Below are 20,065 nucleotides of genomic sequence, written 5' to 3'. Positions count from 1 at the left end.
TGGGATCTTCCCGGACCAGGGCACGAACCCGTGTCTCCTGCATCGGCAGGCGGATTCTCAACCACTGCGCCACCAGGGAAGCCCCAGGCACCCATATTATTGAGCGAGCTTGTTGGCTGCGCTCAGTTGGGGAAAGGAGAGCTTTCCTTCACAGCACGCCTTGCTCCTGGGGTCCATCTCCAAGTGGGCTCAAGTGTGGAGAAAAGCAGGCTGTCGCCTGACAGGAGGCGAGCTGCCCCTGAGGCAGGGGCAGGAGGTGGGGTGGAGGATACAGTTTGTGGGTCAGCGCAGAACTGGCCTCAGAAATTCTGAAAGAAATGGCGCCAGTCTGGCCCAGAAGGGAGGTGCTGATGGGCGTGGTGCTGGAGGAGGTTGCACGGACCCCACTGCCGAATCCCAGAGACTCCCTAAAACAACAGGAAGAGTTCCCTTTGAGGCTGCTGTCGGTCCCCTCAAGGATCTCTGCTCCCTGCCGGCAATCACCTTGCTCCCAAAACATGCTGGTAAGAGTCCTTGTCCAAGATTGTCAGCAGCTTTCCTCTATTTGAAATCCTGGTTTGGCCTTTGTTTTTTCACTCAGTCTGTCAACTGATCTCCACACATGTGAGAAAAAAATTTGCAAGTACAGGTCTCTTAGTTACTCTTTGACACTCCCCCTGGGAAGCTGGGGAAGCAAAGTGACCAACCTGGTTGGATCCCTGGTTTCTCGAATCGCATGGGGGCCACCACGCTGAAGCAGCAGCAAGTGGGGTTCACCGGAAACATTCCGGGAACAGGCTACACGGGACCCCCACTGTCCCCGGGCATCCTCCGGCTCCTGGCTGCAGAGCCGACCTTGACTGATGACGGTGTCTGGCAGATGGCAGTCTGTCCCGGAAGGCTGGATCAGGCCGCTTAGCTAGGACAGGCGGATCCTGACCCTCACGCTGGAGTGGGTCACAAGGGCGCCATAGCGCCCCACCCAGGAACGTGTGTCTCTTCCATACTGCTCAAAAGACACGTAGCGGATGCCCTTGCCAAAGTTGGTAAAGACGTGGGAGACCTGTGGCAGGGAAGGAGAGTGACGGAGTGAGGCTTCATGGACTTCTCTTCCTCCACAACCTCAACAGATATTCCCTAACACCAAGTAGGTACCTGGCCCTACTCCAGGTGCTGGGGATATAGCTGTGAAGAAAGCAGCCAAAAGATCGTATCCTGGCGAAGCTGAGAGTCTAGACTGTGACGCTGAAGACAGATGGGGGAAAGGGCGGAGGAAATACTGCAGGAGAGTGGGATTGTAAAGCAAGGGCCCCACTGAGATGACAGAGACCTGATGGGGCGGGGGAGTCAAGTGGGGATCTGGAGTGTTCCAGACAGGAACAGTCAGTGCAAAGGCCCTGAGGTGGCAGTGTGCCTGGAGCAGAGTGAGGGGAGAAGTAAGAGATGGGGTCACGGAGGTAGCGGGCAGATCCTGTGGAGCCTTTGAGACAGGCCACAGAAGGACTTTGGCTTCTGGCTTTTTTTTTTTGGCCACACCACTTGGCATGTGGGATCTTGGTTCCCCTGACCAGGGATTGAACCCATGCCCCCTGCAGTGGAAGCGTGGAGTCTTAACCACTGGACTGCCAGGGAAGTCCCTGGCTTCTGGCTTTTTAATCTTCTTTAATTTTTTAAATTGAGCTAAAATTCACCTAACATAAAATGTACCCTTTAAAACTACAATTCAGTGGTGTGTGTGTGTGTGTGTGTGTGTGTATTCATAATGTTATGCAATCATCACCACTATCTAATTCTGGAACATTTTCATCACCCCAGGAAAAAAACCTTGAATCCATTAGTTGTCACTTCCAATTCCTCCCTCCCCCTATCCTCTGGCAACCACTAATCTGTCTGCTTTCTGTCTCTATGGCTTTGCTTATTCTGGAAATTTCATATAAATGCAATCATACAATATGTGGCCTTTTGTGTATGGCCTCTTTCACTTAGCACAGTTTCCAGGGCTTACCCATGTTGAAGTGTGAATCTGTACTTCATTCCTTCTTATAGCTGCATGATAGGATGTTGGCTTTTGCTCTGAGATGTAGCCACGGAAGGGTTACAAGCAGGTGAGATCCATGGTCTGACTCACCTTTTTAAAAAAATACATTTATTTTATTTATTTATTATTTTTGGCCGTGTTGGCTCTTTGTTGCTGCACGTGGGCTTTCTCTAGTTGCGGTGAGCGAGGGCTACTCTTGTTGTGGCCTCTCCCGTTGCGGAGCACAGGCTCCGGACGCGCAGGCTCAGCGGCCATGGCTCACGGGCTTAGTCGCTCCGCGGCATGTGGGATCTTCCCGGACCGGGGCACGAACCCGTGTCTCCTGCATCGGCAGGCGGATTCTCAACCACTGCGCCACCAGGGAAGCCCGAGGGCTACTCTTTGTTGCAGTGCTCGGGCTTCTCATTGCAGTGGCTTCTCTCGCTGCGGAGCACGGGTGTGCGGGCTGTAGACTGCAGGCTCAGTAGTCGTGGCTCATGGGCTTAGTTGCTCCACGGCATGTGGGATCTTCCCAGACCAGGGCTCGGACTGTGTCCCCTGTGTTGGCAGGCGGATTCTTAACCACTGCGCCACCAGGGAAGTCCCAAGGCATTTTTTTACGGAAGTTAGAAATTTGCCTTCTCCATGACCCAGCAATTCGACCCCAGAGCCGGGAAACGCATACTAGGATATTCACGACAGCATTGCCCCTAAGGGCTCCAGCCTGGAAACGACTCAGGTGCCCACCCGCTGTAGGGTGTATAAACAAATTAAGGCAGTCGCAGAATGGGATACTAAGTAGCGATAAAAAAGAGTTAACGGCAAGTAAACACAACAACACAAATGGACCTCGAAAGCATAATTCTGGGTGAAGTTGCCAGACACGACAAGTCACCCAGAGTGCGAGTGCCAGGACAGCCAGACAGCTGGGTGGCCTGGGGCAGTCCTGTCCACACCTAGTGTCCCCGGGGAATTAGGGTCATTGTTGATAGTGACCCCTATCACTTCCAAAATTCCCTGGTTTAGATGATAAATTATATACTCACACCAGTGGTTCTACTCTTAGAAAGTTTACAAACGAGCTAAACTAATCAATACTACTTATGGATGCACACACATATTAAAAGATACTAACACCATATTAAAAAAAACCAAGCAGGGAGACGAGCATTGTAAAAGTCGGGACGCTGGTTCCCTCTGCGGGGACGGAGAGGGCTACTAACCAGAGGGGCACCTGGGGGCTGGTAATGTTCTCCCTGTTGACCTGGGTGCTGGTTATATACTTTATAATTATTTGTTAACTGTACATGTATATTTTATGTACTTTTCCGTATGAGTGTTCTGTTTCGCCATTTAACAACTACTAGTGCTATCAGTGAACCCCATGATTATTTAAGTCAAAGAAGGAAACAGTCACACTGCATCTTAGTGCAAATAATAGTTCACATTTGTCGACGCTCTCTTTGTGTAAGGCATCCTGAGAAATTCACTACGTGCATCATCTCATTCCCTGGAGGCAGCACTGACATTTCTGGGGCATCACAGGGCTAGCCGGGGACACTGTTTGGGGGAACTGCTGGTGACAGCCTGCAGAGGAGGTGGCACTGGGGAGAGGTGAAATGTTGCCAGCTCCACATCCAGTCAGCCCCGGGTTAGCCCCAGCCCTGATTCAAACTTCTTCGTGAATTTGGGCATATAGCTTTCCATCTCTAAGCGTAGATTTCCCCTCTGGAAAAGGTGAAATGTGCAGGTCCACATCTCCTGTCCACAATCCCTAAATCCAAAAGCTCTGCAAACCAAGTCTTTCACAGACCCATTTGGTGGCAGAGCTGCCTGCAACTGATGGAAGGTTTTATTTATGATATGAATTTGCATTTCACTGAAGAAATATCAGTGTGTTTGATTACTCGCCAGCCCCACTAGGAATCTTACCGAATGTACAGGATGGTTCCTTATGGTTTGCCTCATATTCATTTCCCAAGTGCATTGGGCCTCAAAAGTTTTGGCTAAGACACTGTGGACTTGTAGTAACTCTCATTTCTCATGGTGATGGGGAAATTCAGTGAGATCAAGGCCTGGCCCTCTACAAGTGTTAGCTGCCATTGTGAATGTTGTGACTATGATTAGCACTTAAGTCCATCTATGGGACTGGAGTCTGTGGCTGCACCTCCTTATGTCAGAATCACGCAGCCATTGAAACCATGACTGGAGGAATGTGGGCTAAGGGGATCCGTGCTTAGGGAGTAACGAAACACAGCAGGACACGAAACTGCACCAATGGCAAGGTCAGAGCCATTCAGTGAATTTTTAAAAGGCAAAAGAAAACGGCAAGTTTGGGACTTCCCTGGTGGCGCAGTGGTTAAGAATCCGCCTACCAATGCAGGGGACACGGATTCGAGCCCCGGTCTGGGAAGATCCCACATGCCGCAGAGCAAATAAGCCCGTGCGCCACAACTGCTGAGCCTGAGCTCTAGAGCCCGCGAGCTACAACTACCGAAGCCCACGCGCCTAGAGCCCGTGCTCTGAAACAAGAGAAGCCACTGCAATAAGAAGCCCGCACACCACAATGAAGAGTAGCGCCCACTCGCCACAACTAGAGAAAGCCCATGTGCAGCAGTGAAGACCCAACGCAGGCAAAAGTAAATAAATTTAATTAAAAAAAGAAGAAAATGGCAAGTTCAAAATCTATCTCCGGAAAAAATAAGGAGTAGAAGGAAGGGCCCAAGAGCTGTGATGATGTTATGAATAGTTATTCCCAGGTGAGCAGACCATGGTAGTTAAGAAAAATGCTTCACAAAATACTAACAGCTAATGTTAACTGCACACTAACTGCTCTAGGCATGTGGAAAGTGCTTTACAAAATCTCACAGAAGGCTCAACAACAACCCCATGAGGCAGGCGCTATTTTTCAGCTGGGGAAACTGAGGCTTGGAGGAGGGAAGCAACTGACCCAAGGTCGCCTGACAAGCAAGGTGGCAGGTCGGGGATTTGAACCTCGGGCTGGAGGACTCCAGGGCTTGTGCCACTGTGCACGTCTTCATCTCTGAGTTTCTATACTGTCTTACTTTATTTATGTCAAATTTTACCATAAAAATGTCACCATACAGAAAAGTAAAAAAAAATTGTTAAAACGAATATCTCAATGTGTTCCAGTTTTTTTTTTTTTTGATGGTCTTGAACCACGTGGCATTTTATTTGAATTGCATTTTACATTTTCTATCTTGGTTTGTTGTGACTACAGAGGACCAGCTACTGTTGCCAAGGCAAGATGATTTTGGGTAACTGCAGGGATCCACAGGGGGTTTTGTTTGTTTTTTTAATTATTTTTTATTGGAGTATAGTTGATTTACAGCGTCTCTTTTGATGAACTATTAAACATGCATCTTCTAAGAAAGAATAAGGACCCTCTATAAGTCTATACTAACACTTAACCCACTAAGAGAAATCCATTCTACCGTCTAATCTTCACTCCATGAACACTTTTTCCCATTGTCCCAAGGTCTTCTGGAGCTGTATCTTCCTAACAAAGATGGGGCTCACACACTGCTGGGGTGCTCATGTCTCTCTAATCCCTTTCAATCTAAAACACTGCCCCTGCCTTTTCCATTTTTCTTAAAGAGATTATATTTCTTTTATCATAGGAAAAAAATAAGGCAGACTCTTTTCTATTTGATTTGTGAACCATATGTATAACTTGACTGGATTGAAAAATTAGCATTTAAATAAGTATAAAAACTTTGTTAAAAATATCTCAGGGGGCTTCCCTGGTGGCACAGTGGTTGAGAGTCCGCCTGCCAATGCAGGGGACACGGGTTCGTGCCCCAGTCCGGGAAGATCCCACATGCTGAGGGGCGGCTGGGCCCATGAGCCATGGCCGCTGAGCCTGCGCGTCAGGAGCCTGTGGCCCGCATACTGCAAAAAAAAAAAAAAAAAAAATCTTAGGGACTTCCCTGGTGGCACAGTGGTTAAGACTCCACGCTCCCAATGCAGGGGGCCGGGTTCAATCCCTGGTCAGGGAACTAGATCCCACATGCATGCCTCAACTAAGAGTTCACATGCCACAACTAAGGAGCTCACGAGCCACAACTAAGACCCAGTGCAACCAAACAAATAAATTTTAAAATATATATATATTTTAAAGTAGATTCCTCAGCCAGGCCATACAAAAATGGGAGTCAACAGATTATATACATATACATATAACAAATATATATATAGTTATATATAGATATATTTAATGGAACAAGAAAACAAAAGTTTACAAAAATTATTTCATGTTACAAAAGTGCCAATAGAGAAACTAAAAGGAATGTCATAATTATACAGGAAGGAGGGAAACCGTGGAGATGATGAAAGCTGTCTCCATCTGTTTTTAGCAAAGGATTAACAGACATTGTCTCAAAGTTGATAAACTAAGAAATAACAATGGAAGAATTTGCTTTAAAAATTTGGAAGTAACTACCGGAGTAATAAAAAGCAGAGAAAGGTTTAAAACCGTGCACCACGGATCACAAGTTACTTTTGCCATTTCTGAAAAGTAATTTAATTACAAAGTTTTAAAATTGGCTTCGGGGGAGGGCGCGCTGTTTAAACGATTGATAAAGCTTTGATAGCAAAGCTGTGTCCTGTTTGTCTTTTGTTCTTGTGTTACTGGGACATTTAAAAAATTGTTATTATTTATTTTAAAAGTAGTTTGGTAATATTGTAAATTTGAATATTGGTAATATTCAAAATAGGGGGTAAACAGCTGCTGTCTAAAGTTGAAGGCTCAAGATACGGAGCGTTAACAAATATTACTGAACATTGCGAAGTTAACTTAGAACAAAATTTAAATTGGGTGGAGCGGCCGCAGCTAAAAACATACTGTGCCCAAGTTGCTAAATCGAGAAACGGCGCTCTAAGATCTTCTGATTCACAGATTTTTCCGTCAGTCAGAGGAAACAAAAAACAGAATTGGTAAAAAGTGGTCTGGCCTTTCACCAGCTGCTGCGAACACGTGTTGGTCGGGTACGTTTCGGGGGGGGGGGGGATTTATTTAATGGTGGCCTCCGCGGGCCAGCAGCCGAGCGGAGAGGCGAGGGCTTTAGAGGGCTGCTTTTAGCAAAGCCCTTTCCGAACGATCTGGGGCTTTCAAACGTGCGACTGTGTAACTCTGGACCTAAAGGGGCAGAAGCTGGCTGGGGCAGGCCGGGAAGGGGCACTAGGGCGCAGGACCCTCGGGACACGCCCCTCCGGGCACGGCCTGGGGCGGAAATCCTTCCCGGGGCGCCTCAGCCGCGAGTGGGGACGGGACACCGGTCCCGACCTGGGTCCCTACCTGTCCCGGCGCTCAGCTGGCGGCCTGCTCGGAGGCGGCGGCGGGCTAGGATCCCCTTCCCCACCCTGCTCTGAGAGGCAGTCGGGGGCCTCCGCGGGAACGGCCCCGCCCAGGGAGCCCCGGGGCCCGCGCTCAGGGCAGTCGGTCCTCTCGCGCGGGCGGCTGCGCGAAGCCGGAGCGAGGGAGGGGCGGGGTCTGGGAGGCTGTAGGCTCCGGGAGGAGGGCCCAGCGGCCGCGAGGCCGGCGGCGAGGAGACCCAGCCCCGGGGCCAAGACCCATTTCTCTCTTGACCTCTGCCCTTGGCCCTCTACAGTTTCTTCGGATTGCCCTATACCTCAAGGACTGACCTTAGCTTCCCCAGAGCCAGTCTTCTGAGCTCCAGGCCTCCCACAACCTAGGAAATCGTCACCAGCCCCAGTTACCCCAGCGCTCACTCATCGCGGGCACTCCGAAACCCATAGAACACGTCTCTGTACTTAGTAGAGCGTAGGTTCCTCTGTCTCCCGGCAGAGAGACTTCAGGGAGAGGGCAGAGTGACAGGTGAGAAAAGAGTTTACACTATTAGTATAGGACGCTTGTGAGGCCTACAAGCCGGTGGGCAAGGGAGTGCCACGCCTGGAGAACTTAGTGGGCTACAGTTTTATAATCAAAGGAAAAGTGGAGACGGGGAGAAGACTTCTTCCTCATTCTTGAGTAGATGGTGAGCTTCCATCATCAGCTCCTCCTCCATGTCAGGTGGGGGAGTTTTCTTGTCCCTACACCGTCAAGCAGCGACTGTCATGGCACAATGGAAATGAGCAAAAAGGCGGTGACGTATGCTAAAAAAGTGGTAAATCATCTCAGATTTCAGTATAATGTCACCCTTTCCTTATATTTTTGTTTTCAGTGTGCCCAGAGGAGCATGTCCTAGGAATCATTAGCCTACTGAGCAAAACATGGGTCTCATGCCACCATTTCACAGCCAGAGAAATCAGAGGAAATCTGCGGCACTAGCGGGGCTGTTCACATCTGGATTGGCATCAGCTGGTCTGCTGACTGCCCAGCTCTATTCTGCATCCTTTCCTAAGTCTCACTGCTGGGCCTGGCCATAACCCCTGGAGAGAGTTATGCCCAGGGTGTTAAAGGCATCGTGTAGCATCCCTTTGCCTGGCTCTGCTCCTGGCCAGGCTGAAGTCAGGGCTGTGATCCGGAGATGAACAGGGATGTCTTAGAAGGTCCCACAGGGATTGGAGATCAGAGATTTGGAGATTGTCCCTGGGATGGATCAACTCTCACTATTATGTCAATGGAATGGGAGTGCGGCAAGGGCACAAGCAGCCTGGAATTAACCACCATGAGTGTGGGGGGAGCAGCTGAGCTCAAATTGTTTTTGCTTTTGTTTTTGTTTTGGCGGCGCCATGTGACTTGCGGGATCTTAGTTCCCTGACCAGGGATTGAACCGGGGCCACGGCAGTGAAAACGCCGAGTCCTAACCACTGGACCGCCAGGGAATTCCCTAGGTTCAAATTCTTAAAAACCCCAGAGGCCCCATGGCCTGGAGGAGGGGATGCAAGGGGTCGACATGGAGGAAGATCAGAGATCAGGCTCTTGGGGGGCTGCTGGAGGGGGACAGTGGAAGGATGGCAGGACACTGGCCAAGTGAATTCACAGCCCAGCCGAGAGGAGGTGGGGAGGCAAATCAGTCAGCCTAGACATGAGCACCTACTGCATGCAGCACCTACTATGTGCGGAGCGCCTTCCTGGGTCCTGCTGTCTCCAAACTAGATGAATCATAACTGAGGTGAGAGGTAATACTGCCTGGGACCAGAGCCAGGTGGCAGCAGAGATGGGGCTGATTTTGCATGTATTTTGAAGCGCTCCAGAGCGCGTGGGCTTAGTTGCCCCATAGCATGTGGGATCTTAGTTCCCAGACCAGGGCTCGAACCCATGCCCCCTGCATTGGTAGGTGGATTCTTAACCACTGGACCACCAGGGAAGTCCCGGATTGAAATTTTTAATGATTGTTTAAATATTAAAATAAGGATGCTGCTAAGTGTCCTACGAACCCCAGGACAGCCCCTTACGGCCAAGGATTATCCAGGCCAAAATGGCAGTAGTGCTGAGGTTGAGAAAACCTGCCCTAGAGACACTTGTGCCCATGACCCCAGAGGCATGTACGAGAATGTTCGTTGCAGCAGTGAGTAATAATAGTCCCCAAACTGGAGACAACACGCATGTCCGTCAAGAGTGGAACAGATGCACATATTATAGTTCATTCACATAATGAACAAAATTAACAAGCGATAGCTATTTCATCAAAATGGGTGAATCTCACTTCGATGCTGAATGAAAGAAGCAGGTCACAGAATACATGCTGTATAATTCAAAAGCAAAAATATATATATATATATATGAAATATATAGATACAAAACACTAAACACACACACTCACACACACACACACACACACACACACACACACACACACACACACACACACACCAAGCGATTATTACCAAAAATCAAGATGTTGATGATCTCTGAGTAAGCTGGAAGGGGAAAGACAGGGAAGGACCCACAAGGAGCCTCTAAGGCACTGTCAATGTTCTATTCCAGAACTTAGTTGGTGGACACATAAATATTTATTTTATTTTTGTTTAAAAATAAACACACATGGGACTTCCCTGGTGGCACAGTGGTTAAGAATTCCACCCGCCAATGCAGTGGACACGGGTTCGAGCCCTGGTCCAGGATGATCCCACATGACACAGAGCAACTAAGCCTGTGCGCCACAACTACTGAGCCTGCGCTCTGGAGCCCTCGAGCCACTACTGAAGCCCGCGCGCCTAGAGCCGGTGCTCCGCAACGAGAGAAGCCACCGCAATGAGAAGCACGTGCACAGCTACGAAGAGTCGCCCCTGCTTGCCTCAACTAGAGAAAGCCTGCGTGCAACAACGAAGACCCAACACAGCCATAGATAAATAAATAAATAAATAAATAAACACACATAACATCCACTTTTTTGACACATAGAGTTTCCTAGGAAACAGACTTTGAGGTAGAGATTTGCAGCCCAAACAGCTGGTTTCTGGGACGAGCTCTCTAGGGCAACATTTATAAGGAAGCGAGGAGGCAGGAAAGGCACAGGGAGAAGTTGACATGGTTGCAGCAGGGCCTCAGTCCATCCTACAGGGAAACTGGAGTGGGATGGCCTTCTGGGTTGTCCCTAATTGAGGCATGGAGCCAGGCCTTTTTTTTTTTTTTTTAAATTTATTTTGGCTGCACAGGATCTTCGTTGTGGCATGTTTAGTTGCGGCACGTGGGATCCAGTTCCCCGACCAGGGATCGAACCCGGGCCCCCTGCATTGGGAGTGCGGAATCTTACCCACTGGGCCACCAGGGAAGTCCCTGGAGCCAGGCTTTTGTCCCCTCATTGACCAGACATGGAATATGGGCTGCCCCTAGGAAAGGGACATAAGCTTGAGCGAGATGGTTCTCTTCAGCTGAGGGCATTGCCCAGAAACACGCTCAGCTCTAAGCCGTCAGCTGCCAACACCCCTGACAGCTGGTGGAAAGAATTCCTCCATCCTGAAGAGGGGATTTGGGTGGTATTTTCATAGCAACCAGTCCACTTTCCTACCTATGACAATTTCACATCAAAAATTTTTTTTTAATCTACTAATGTGACACACCACATTATCAAACTAAGGGAGATGAAACATTAGATGGAGTTCAACACTCATTTATAACAAAACCTTTGTGACCAACTAGAGATAAAAGGGAAGCATCAGCGTGATATAAGGAAACCACTGGAAACCTTAAAAATATCCAAGTTAATTAGAAAAATTCCCTGTAAAGAACAAAAACGAAATTTCAGCCAGTCTGCTGGATTAAAGATCAACATACAAAAATATCCTTAAGACTCCTCTAATAATAGCAATGACCAATTAGAAAATATAATTCTTTAAAAAGATTCCATTCTCTTATACAACAGAAAAGTAAGGCGCATTAGCCCAAATGCCAAGAAAAGATGTTCAAGTTCATTTTGGAGTAAATTATGAGACTTCATTAAAAAGACGACCTCAACAAGGAGACAGATGCTATGTCATAGAGTAGTTAAGCTGAATGAATTAGACCAGACATAGAAGGACAAATATTGTAAGATTCCACTTTTATGAGGTGCCTGGAATAGGCAATTTTATAGAGACAGAAAGTAGGATAGAGGTTACCAGGGGCTCGGGGTGGGGAGGAAGAATGGGGAATTATTGTTTAATGGGCACAAAATATCTATTTGAGATGATTTTTTAAAGTTCTGGAATGGACAGTGGTGGTTATACAACACTGTGAATATACCTAATGCCACAGAATTGTATGCTTAAAAATGGTTCATGCTATGTTTATTTTATCACAATAAAATAAAGAGTCTCAGGGAAACAACTCCTGAAGGAACCATGTAAAAACAATTTTTAATGGATTAGAGCTACACAGATCCATATGGATACATGTAAGAAATGTAATGTTGAAGCATCCAATGTTGTTATTGGGGGCTGCTCACATAGGCGCCATCTGCTGACATATACCAAAATTCCAGACTCCAAGAAAGAACGAAAGTGCTCAGCATAAAGCACATGTTTGCAATTCCAGCTCAGTGAGCCATCCTTATCAATTCGAGAATGATGGGAACACCTCGACCAAGCTCCTAGACGCCAGCCAGCCTCGTAAGCAGGCTCTTCTAAAGATGGGGTCGCTGGCCTGCTGTGATAATTCTGTCCTGCAGTCCACTCTATTGACCCTCGGCCAGGGCGTCTTCACAGCAAAATTCTTATCAGTAGAGCCTCACAGGGTGAGGTTAACCTGCAGTATTGGCCTCAGTTATGCCCTCCAGAGTCCTGGATTTATTATTTATTTATTTGACCGTGTCGGGTCTTAGTTGCAGTTGTGGTGCACTGGCTTCTTTCTAGTTGTGGCTCGAAGGCTCCAAGAGCGTGCGGGCTCAGTAGTTGCGGCGCACGGGCTCAGTTGCCCCCCGGCACATGGGATCTTATTTCCCCGGCCAGGGATCCAACCTGCATCCCCCCCATTGCAAGGTGGATTCTTAACCACTGGACCACCGGGGAAGTCCCCGGAGTCCTGGATTTAGCCGGGTAAAGCAAATCCCACTAACCATAAAGGTCTGTCTCCGAAAATCAGGGGGCTTCCTCAAGTTTCTAGCCTTCAAGTTTCTGTTTGAACTTTTCTTTCCTGGCCCGAGGCATCAACTCAGGCACAGCACACTCTGGCCAAGAAGGTGAAGCTGACCTCAAAGCCTTCCAGGGCTGAGGCATGTCAGGGCACCGCACACACGAGAAGAACAACCCAGAGGGCACACGTGGTGCCCTTAGAAGCAAAGAATTTGTAATTGTTAGGGCACCCCAAGGAGGACACGCATTGGTCAGGCAGAATGGGTTAACAGAGCCCCCAGTGTGGCCACCTGCCCTGGGTCCTTCCACCCCAGGGTTTCCAGACCGGTCCAAATGGTTCAGCTCAGTGGCAGCTTTCAGGGGAAATGCCTGAGGCAGTCAGTTCCAAACAGTTTGTTTTGCCATGAAGCTGGTTCATCCACCTCGTTAGCATGGACAACACCTGGACGTATTTGTGACCGGGGTCCCCTCCTGCTGTCTCCTACTCAGATCTGTCAGATGTGACCAGTTGGAGGGATAGACATCAGAGGTAGACGCACGGTTTGAATTCAAAGTGGTCCAGCAGCCTGGAAAGACAGCACTGGGCTTCCTCCCATTTTTTTTTTTTTTTCAACTGGGGAGGAGAGGAAATTGCATTGGAGGATGCTTTTACATTTGTCTATAACATAGTATTTCTACACACACATAGGAAATGAGAAATTCAGGTAAGCAAAATCAATAGGTACAAAAATCTTCACCACTATATGCTAAGCACCATTGCAGTAACCCTGTAGAAATTTAGCTTATATTCTTATTTGTCTGAATATATATATATATATATATATATATATCCAGAATGCAATCCAGAATACAAATATAAGGATATATATACATATATATGTATATAATTTAAATGTGCCATATATATACATATCTACATATATGCACATATGTACAATATAAACAGAAGTATATATTCATCCAAATTAAATTATATGGTTGCTTCTTTTTTGAGCCAATTGTCTCCACGTTTCCCTTCCTGTAAATGCCTGTCTCATATTCCTCATATCCAAATTCCTCCAGTTGACCTAAAAATATCCTCCAGAGCTAAATTGTCTGAACCATTCTCTACTCCAGGACCACACACTACATGTGGTCGTGATTCTTCGGTCTGTTTCAACCTGTCACACTCCCCTTCTGATGATACTGGCACAGCACTGTCCCCAGTGGGTGTGCCCCATGCTTATAGTGCAGGTGGGTGGGGCAGTTCGGGGTGGAGACGTCAAAGGCAGTGGCAGCTTCATCTGCACTACATCCGGAGACTGGAACTCCTTAGGGATCCTGCAGCAGTGAGGTTAGCCACGACCCCTGGACTGGGGTGAGGACAGCCGGATCCCGCTATTGCATGGATCTCTCTCACCCTTATCATGACTGGAACGTCCCAAATGTGGTGTCGCTGTGACACTGTACCCACATCCACCACCTGCCTGATGCTTTTAACCCTGACTGATAATCTTTGACTCCATGATTTCCTTACGGCTTGGGATACAGGGTGCTAACACTTGCATGCTCTCGAATGGAGAACACCTTCTGTAGGTGTTGTCTTCTGTACAATTTTCCCTCCTCGACTGGGACAAATCCTTACTGTGAACCAAGTAGACACCAAGGCTGTAACATTGTATTTTTATTAAAAAGACATGAGAGGGCTTCCCTGGTGGCGCAGTGGTTGAGAGTCCGCCTGCCAATGCAGGGGACACGGGTTCGTGCCCCGGTCCGGGAAGATCCCACATGTCGCGGAGTGGCTGGGCCCGTGAGCCATGGCCGCTGGGCCTGTGCATCCGGAGCCTGTGCTCCGCAACGGGAGAGGCCACAGCAGTGAGAGGCCCACGTACCACAAAAGGAAAAAAAAAAAAAAAAAAAAAAAAAAAAAAAAAAAAAGACATGAGACACTATTGGCAAAATAATACCTTTATTACCTGTGATTGGCAGATAAATTCCTGATTTATATTCTTTCCATGTTTGAAAAGAATTTCAAAATAACAAAATAATTTTATACACCTTACAATTCAGGGTAAGGCTGGACTCAGGGGACCGCTTCATGGTTCACAGGGTGGGCAGAAACCTCTGTCTCCACACATTTTTTTGAGGTAGTTTGACTTTCATCTCTGAGTCCTGGTCCCAGTCTTTTTTTTTTTTTTTGAGGTACATGGGCCTCTCACTGCTGTGGCCTCTCCCGTTGCGGAGCACAGGCTCCGGACGCGCAGGCTCAGCGGCCATGGCTCACGGGCCCAGCCGCTCCGCGGCACGTGGGATCTTCCCGGACTGGGGCACGAACCCGTGTCCCCTGCATCGGCAGGCGGACTCCCAACCACTGCGCCTCCAGGGAAGCCCCTGGTCCCAGTCTTGAAACGCCATAGGGTTAAGTTCACCACCCGTGGGGCTGGAATTTTCTCAGCCATAGGAATGAGCTTCTAGGAGACAAGAGTAGAGGGCACTGGAGCTGAAACAGGGCCTGGTGTGGGTGGAGGGTGAGAAGCCCTCTCACCATCCAGCATTTCCCTGTGCTTATCACTGTGTATCCACTCAGTAAAACAGGGGCTGCCGTAGAGCAGCAGCAGCCAGTAAATCTGATGGAGGAACTTTCTTATAGTAGCTTCCAGAATCTGAAGACAGGGCCCAGTAGGAACTTCGACCGGATCCAGGAGATCCCAGGAAGCCAGGGAGCTACAAACCATTGATTACTGAGATGGTCCCGCCAACGGGCCCAGCTCCTGGGAGGCACGGTCAGGTAGTTTTCAAGGACAGCCTTCGACTAGGACAGACAGACCTGCACGGTGACACTGGAATTCATCACAGAGCCTCCATACTGCTCATTCCTGAACTCCAAGTCCCAGATGAAGCATTCAAAAGACACAAAGCGAACGCCCTTCTTGAGGTTGGAGAACACGTGGCTGGCCTGTAGGGAGGAAAAGAGGTAAGTCTCACTATGACACAGGCTTCCTCTCAAAAGCTGAGTTGAGGTCCTCAGGCAGGTGGTATTTTCCATAGATGGCTGTGACAATGTCTCCACCAGAGCCAGAAATTCCCAGCAGAGCCCTACTCATAGAAACCATGAGAGGGCTTCCCTGGTGGCGCAGTGGTTGAGAATCCGCCTGCCGATGCAGGGGACACGGGTTCGTGCCCTGATCCGGGAAGATCCCACATGCCGCAGAGCGGCTGGGCCCGTGAGCCATGGCCGCTGAGCCTGTGCGTCCGGAGCCTGTGCTCCGCAATGGGAGAGGCCACAACAGTGAGAGGCCCGAATACCACAAAAAAAAAAAAAAAAAAAAGAAACCATGAGAGGTGAGAAAATGACTGCTGTTCGTATGAAGCCACTAAATCCTCAAAGGAGACGCTGTTTCTCCACTGCCGAATGGGCATAGGCACAGAAGAGAAATGATCCAGGACGGACTGGTCGGCATCTAGAAGTTGGATAATTAGATGATATATATTGTCAGTGCCTTGTCGGCCGGTCCACCTATGGGAGAAGGGAGAGCTTGAAGGCTGGACTTGCCACTCCATCTCTTTGGATGTCTGCCTGCTTCACCCGAGTGGCCTGTGCATGTATGCAAATCTAAAATGTGGTCCCCAGGACAAGCACCGTCAGGGTCACTTGGCAGCTTGGACCCTGCGTATACCCAATGAATCCATCTGCACTAAACACAAGCTCCCCAGCTTGTCTGCGTGCCCATTCGTTTCAGAAATAATGACCTAGAGCCGTGCACTTCAAGGTACCTCCTCCCATAGGCTTGTCCAAATGTATGGTCTTTGCTCTCTGCTTCTGGGATGAAATCTCTGGACCCTTGGAATGTTATGTGTGACAGGACTAACCTTGTTTTCCTGGGGACCTTGGGTCATACTGGACAGCCTGCAAATATGATTTGGCAGGGGCTGGCCACGTCCACATAGATAGTCTATAATGGGGGCAAGCCACTCTACACTCCCTATGTGACCAACAATGTGATTTACGATGCCTCATGCAATCAGTTGACCCGGAGGCTGAGGTGAAACATATGATAAAGCCCCTATAAACTCAGGTGAGCTTCCCTGGTTGGCAATATTCCATGCGTACTGTCGCCATTGGAGGCCAGGACAGTCCGGTGTCATGACTCCACAGGGGGAGAGAGGGCAGTGGAAGTCTGGTGTCCCCTGGATGCTGCCCTGTGATCTTCCCCTTGGCTAATTTTAATCTGTATCATTTCCCTGTAATAAACTAATTGTATAAGCGTGGCCATTCAGTTCTATGTCTTTCTAGTCAATTACGGAGCCTGAGGGTGGCTTTGGGAATCTCCCAACCTGGCAGTTGGAAGGTGGTCTTGACATTGTGGTGGTCATTAACTTAGTAGTTGGCTCTAAACTTCTCACAGATGTTGATGCCTGGCGCTCTCATTTTAGACACTCCTATTTAATTGGTATGGAGTGTGATCCAGGCATTGGGAGTTATAGATATTTCTGGGTGATGTATGGCAAAACTGGGGAGTCACTGATTATTACAATCAACTGGTACACCATTGCCGAAAGCCACACAAGCCGGCTACAATAGTTTGCTAAAGGATTAAGTTAAAAACAGAAGTTGATTGTAAATACATCTTCTAATGAGATGGATTTGCAGAGGCGGCAGTTTATGGTGCCTCGATGCAAAGTAAATTTGGGAGACTTCCCTGGCGGTCCAGTGGTTAGGACTCCACGGTTCCACTGCAGAGGGCACGGGTTCCATACCTGGTCAAGGAACTAGGATGTTTATGTTTTGGCGTGGAGTGGCCAAAAAATTTTTTTTAAAAAATAGGGACTTCCCTGGTGGTCCAGTGGTTAAGACTCTACACTCCCAATGCAGGGGGCCTGGGTTCAATCCCTGGTGAGGGAACTAGACCCTGGTGCCGCAGCTAAATATCCTGCACGCAGCAACGAAGATCCTGTGTGCTGCAACTAAGCCCTGGCACAGCCAAATAAATAAATATCTAATAAATAAATAAATAGATAAATAAATAAATAAATAAACAAGCACCTGGGTTTCCAAATTCCTCACGCCTCATTATCAGATTGGGCAGAGAATGTACCATTTTTTAAAAAAAGGTTAATTTGGTAAGGCCAAAATTTCAAATGGTCACTTTGCCTGTCTCTCAAGTAGTTTTTCCCTCTGGGAACCACACAACACAGTGAGGGGCTTTCTTTTTCTGTAAAACTAGAGCATTATGAGATAGCAATTGGAAAGAATAACCAGTGATACTTCCACCATGGATGTGATCTGTAGCTGATTAATCTGAGAACAGGCAATATAAAAGACTAGAGAATTTAAAATTAGCCGGGTCAGGCATCCCTTGGAAAGTCTTCATGGACCCCAGTTTCAAGACCATCACTACAGAGCACAAGCTCTGGAGTCTGACAAGTATGAACCTCATGCCAGGTCCTGCCAAGGCCTAGATGTGCCGCCAGGGGAAGTCACCTCCCCTTTCTGAACTTCTCAATTTGATGTTTCAAAACACTTTCCCACAGGATCGAGGATCATGAAGGGTGCTGAAACAGCTCACACTTCAAAGCACTGGCTAGGTACCTGACATATAATCCAATCTTACAAAGATAGGGAAACAAAGGGACACTGTGATTTGCCCAAGGCCTCAAAGCTGGGAAGCCAGGGTTTGAACTTGGGAAGTTCTGGCTCCAGAATCTGACCTCTTGGCCAAACTCTCCTATCTTGCCTCCTCCTAAACCAAGGGGCATCTCGTTCACAGAGGTGGACCCAAGTCCTCTGTATAGGATCCATCCTGACATCTTCCAATCCAGTTCCCTTTGCAGGTTAGGAGAGGGTTCAGGGAGTGTACTCTGCTGGGTACTAAAGCTCTGACGGTGGTGAAGTCATTTCCCTACCTGCTTTATCCTAAGGGGTTGCTAGGAGGCTTAAATGAGGTCACCCATGCCAACATCAGCGCTCAGCAAAAGGGTTGTTTTATCATCACACTCACCAGTCAGAGACAGAAATCTCAATCTTTCCGCTATCCAGGAGTTCTGGCCAAAATCCCTCCTTCTCCAGGTCCAACACTTGCTTCTTTTTCAAACACCACCTAGAAAAGAGGGAGAAAGGTCAAGAGAACAGGCAAGTACTCACCACAGCCCTGGCCCTTGGGGAAGAGGAACATTCACCTGTAGGCACACTGGAAGCAGATCTGCAAAGGGGCCCTAGGCATGGCCTCCCAGTTTTCCTCCATAGGCAGGACACCACAACCTTGCACAACCATCGATTTCTGGAGGACTTCTGTTCAATAAAAAAGGTTTGAGACCAAGTTCCTGGCCAGCCCGCAAGCCCACGGAGAGAACCCATGGGTTTCCCATGAGGCCATGCAACTCCAGACCCTCCCACAGGCTCCCATGAGGACCCCTTTCCTGGGCTCCCCCCCTTCGCTCCTGGGGTTCCGGAGGAGGTTGCGTCCTATGGGTCAGAGCTCGCAGAAGCGGCCCAGGACGCAGGGCCTGGGGTCGTCGGCGGCGGCGGGCAGGCAGGTGCGGAGGACGGGCCACAGGGCGGCGCGTTTCCGGGCCAGGATGCTCAGCCACAGGGCCTGGCAGTCCACCAGGTCGCGCCAGCGCCGGCACACCCGGCGGCAGCGCCCGAGCAGCACGTGAGGGGGCACGTGGCTCAGCACCATCTCCAGCAGCTCCGTGGGCAGCTGGCCCAGACCCAGCGGCTCCTCGGGTTCCGGCTCCAGCGCGGAAACACCGACTAGCCAGTTCTTGGAAGCCGAGGCACCCATGGTCTCCTCACAAGGCTCGGCTGCCACTGTGGGAGGGCCAGTGTCAAAATGTCAGGGACCTGCAGCCGTGACAGCCCCGCCCCCGCCAGCCACACCCCAAGACTGTCACCCCCCAAACCCCGTCGGTCGCCTCCCCATCTTCACCACCCCCGGTCTTGTCCTCAAGGCCCCAGACTCCCAACCCGTCCTTGACGGCCTCCCCTCCCCTCCCCTCCCCTCCCCTCCCCTCCCCTCCCCTCCCCTCCCCTCTCCACCATGCGCCCCAAACACAGCCCTGGACAGCCAACCGGCTCTGGGGCCGCGCGGACCCCTGAGTCCTACCCTGCATCTCAGCCAGCGCGCCTCCTGGGTGGGCCATCACCTTGCTTCACTTGCCCTTATCTCTCCCCCCACCCACTTTTAATTCACCCGCCCCTCCCTTCTTTTTTTTTTTTTTTTTTTTTGCGGTATGCGGGCCTCTCACTGTTGTGGCCTCTCCCGTTGCGGAGCACAGGCTCCGGACGCGCAGGCCTAGCGGCCATGGCTCACAGACTTAGTTGCTCCGCGGCATGTGGGATCTTCCCGGACCAGGGCACGAACCCGTGTCTCCTGCATCGGCAGGCGGACTCTCAACCACTGCGCCACCAGGGAAGCCCCGCCCCTCCCTTCTTAAGAGCCAGCACCACCCTGCAGCCCCATCCTCTCTCTAACTGCTGGTCTCTGCGCGCCACTCCCTTCTCACTGACCTGCACCCTCCTCCCTCTGCTTCGCCGCGATTTACAGGCCAGCACCTCCCGTCCCCGCCTGCAGTAATCTCCAGACACCCTCTCCTTTGGTCTGTATTCAAATC

General features: G+C 49.4%; 1 protein-coding gene across 1 annotated transcript; it reads right to left on the bottom strand.

Moving 5' to 3' along the window:
- Positions 1–804: 804 nt before the first annotated feature.
- Positions 805–19,236, bottom strand: LOC131745342 (F-box only protein 27-like). The gene is given in 8 exon segments (XM_067019666.1): positions 805–1,042; positions 1,985–2,073; positions 14,997–15,114; positions 15,279–15,431; positions 15,845–15,968; positions 18,451–18,549; positions 18,629–18,740; positions 18,831–19,236. Coding segments are annotated over 8 exon segments (1,245 nt in total). The 3' UTR covers positions 805–898.
- Positions 19,237–20,065: the final 829 nt, after the last annotated feature.

This window comes from Kogia breviceps, chromosome 18 (assembly GCF_026419965.1).
Source record: "Kogia breviceps isolate mKogBre1 chromosome 18, mKogBre1 haplotype 1, whole genome shotgun sequence".
NCBI classification, from domain to species: Eukaryota; Metazoa; Chordata; class Mammalia; order Artiodactyla; family Physeteridae; genus Kogia; species Kogia breviceps.
The sequence above is the reverse complement of the archived record's forward strand: the minus strand, read 5'-3'. Positions and strand labels throughout refer to the sequence as shown.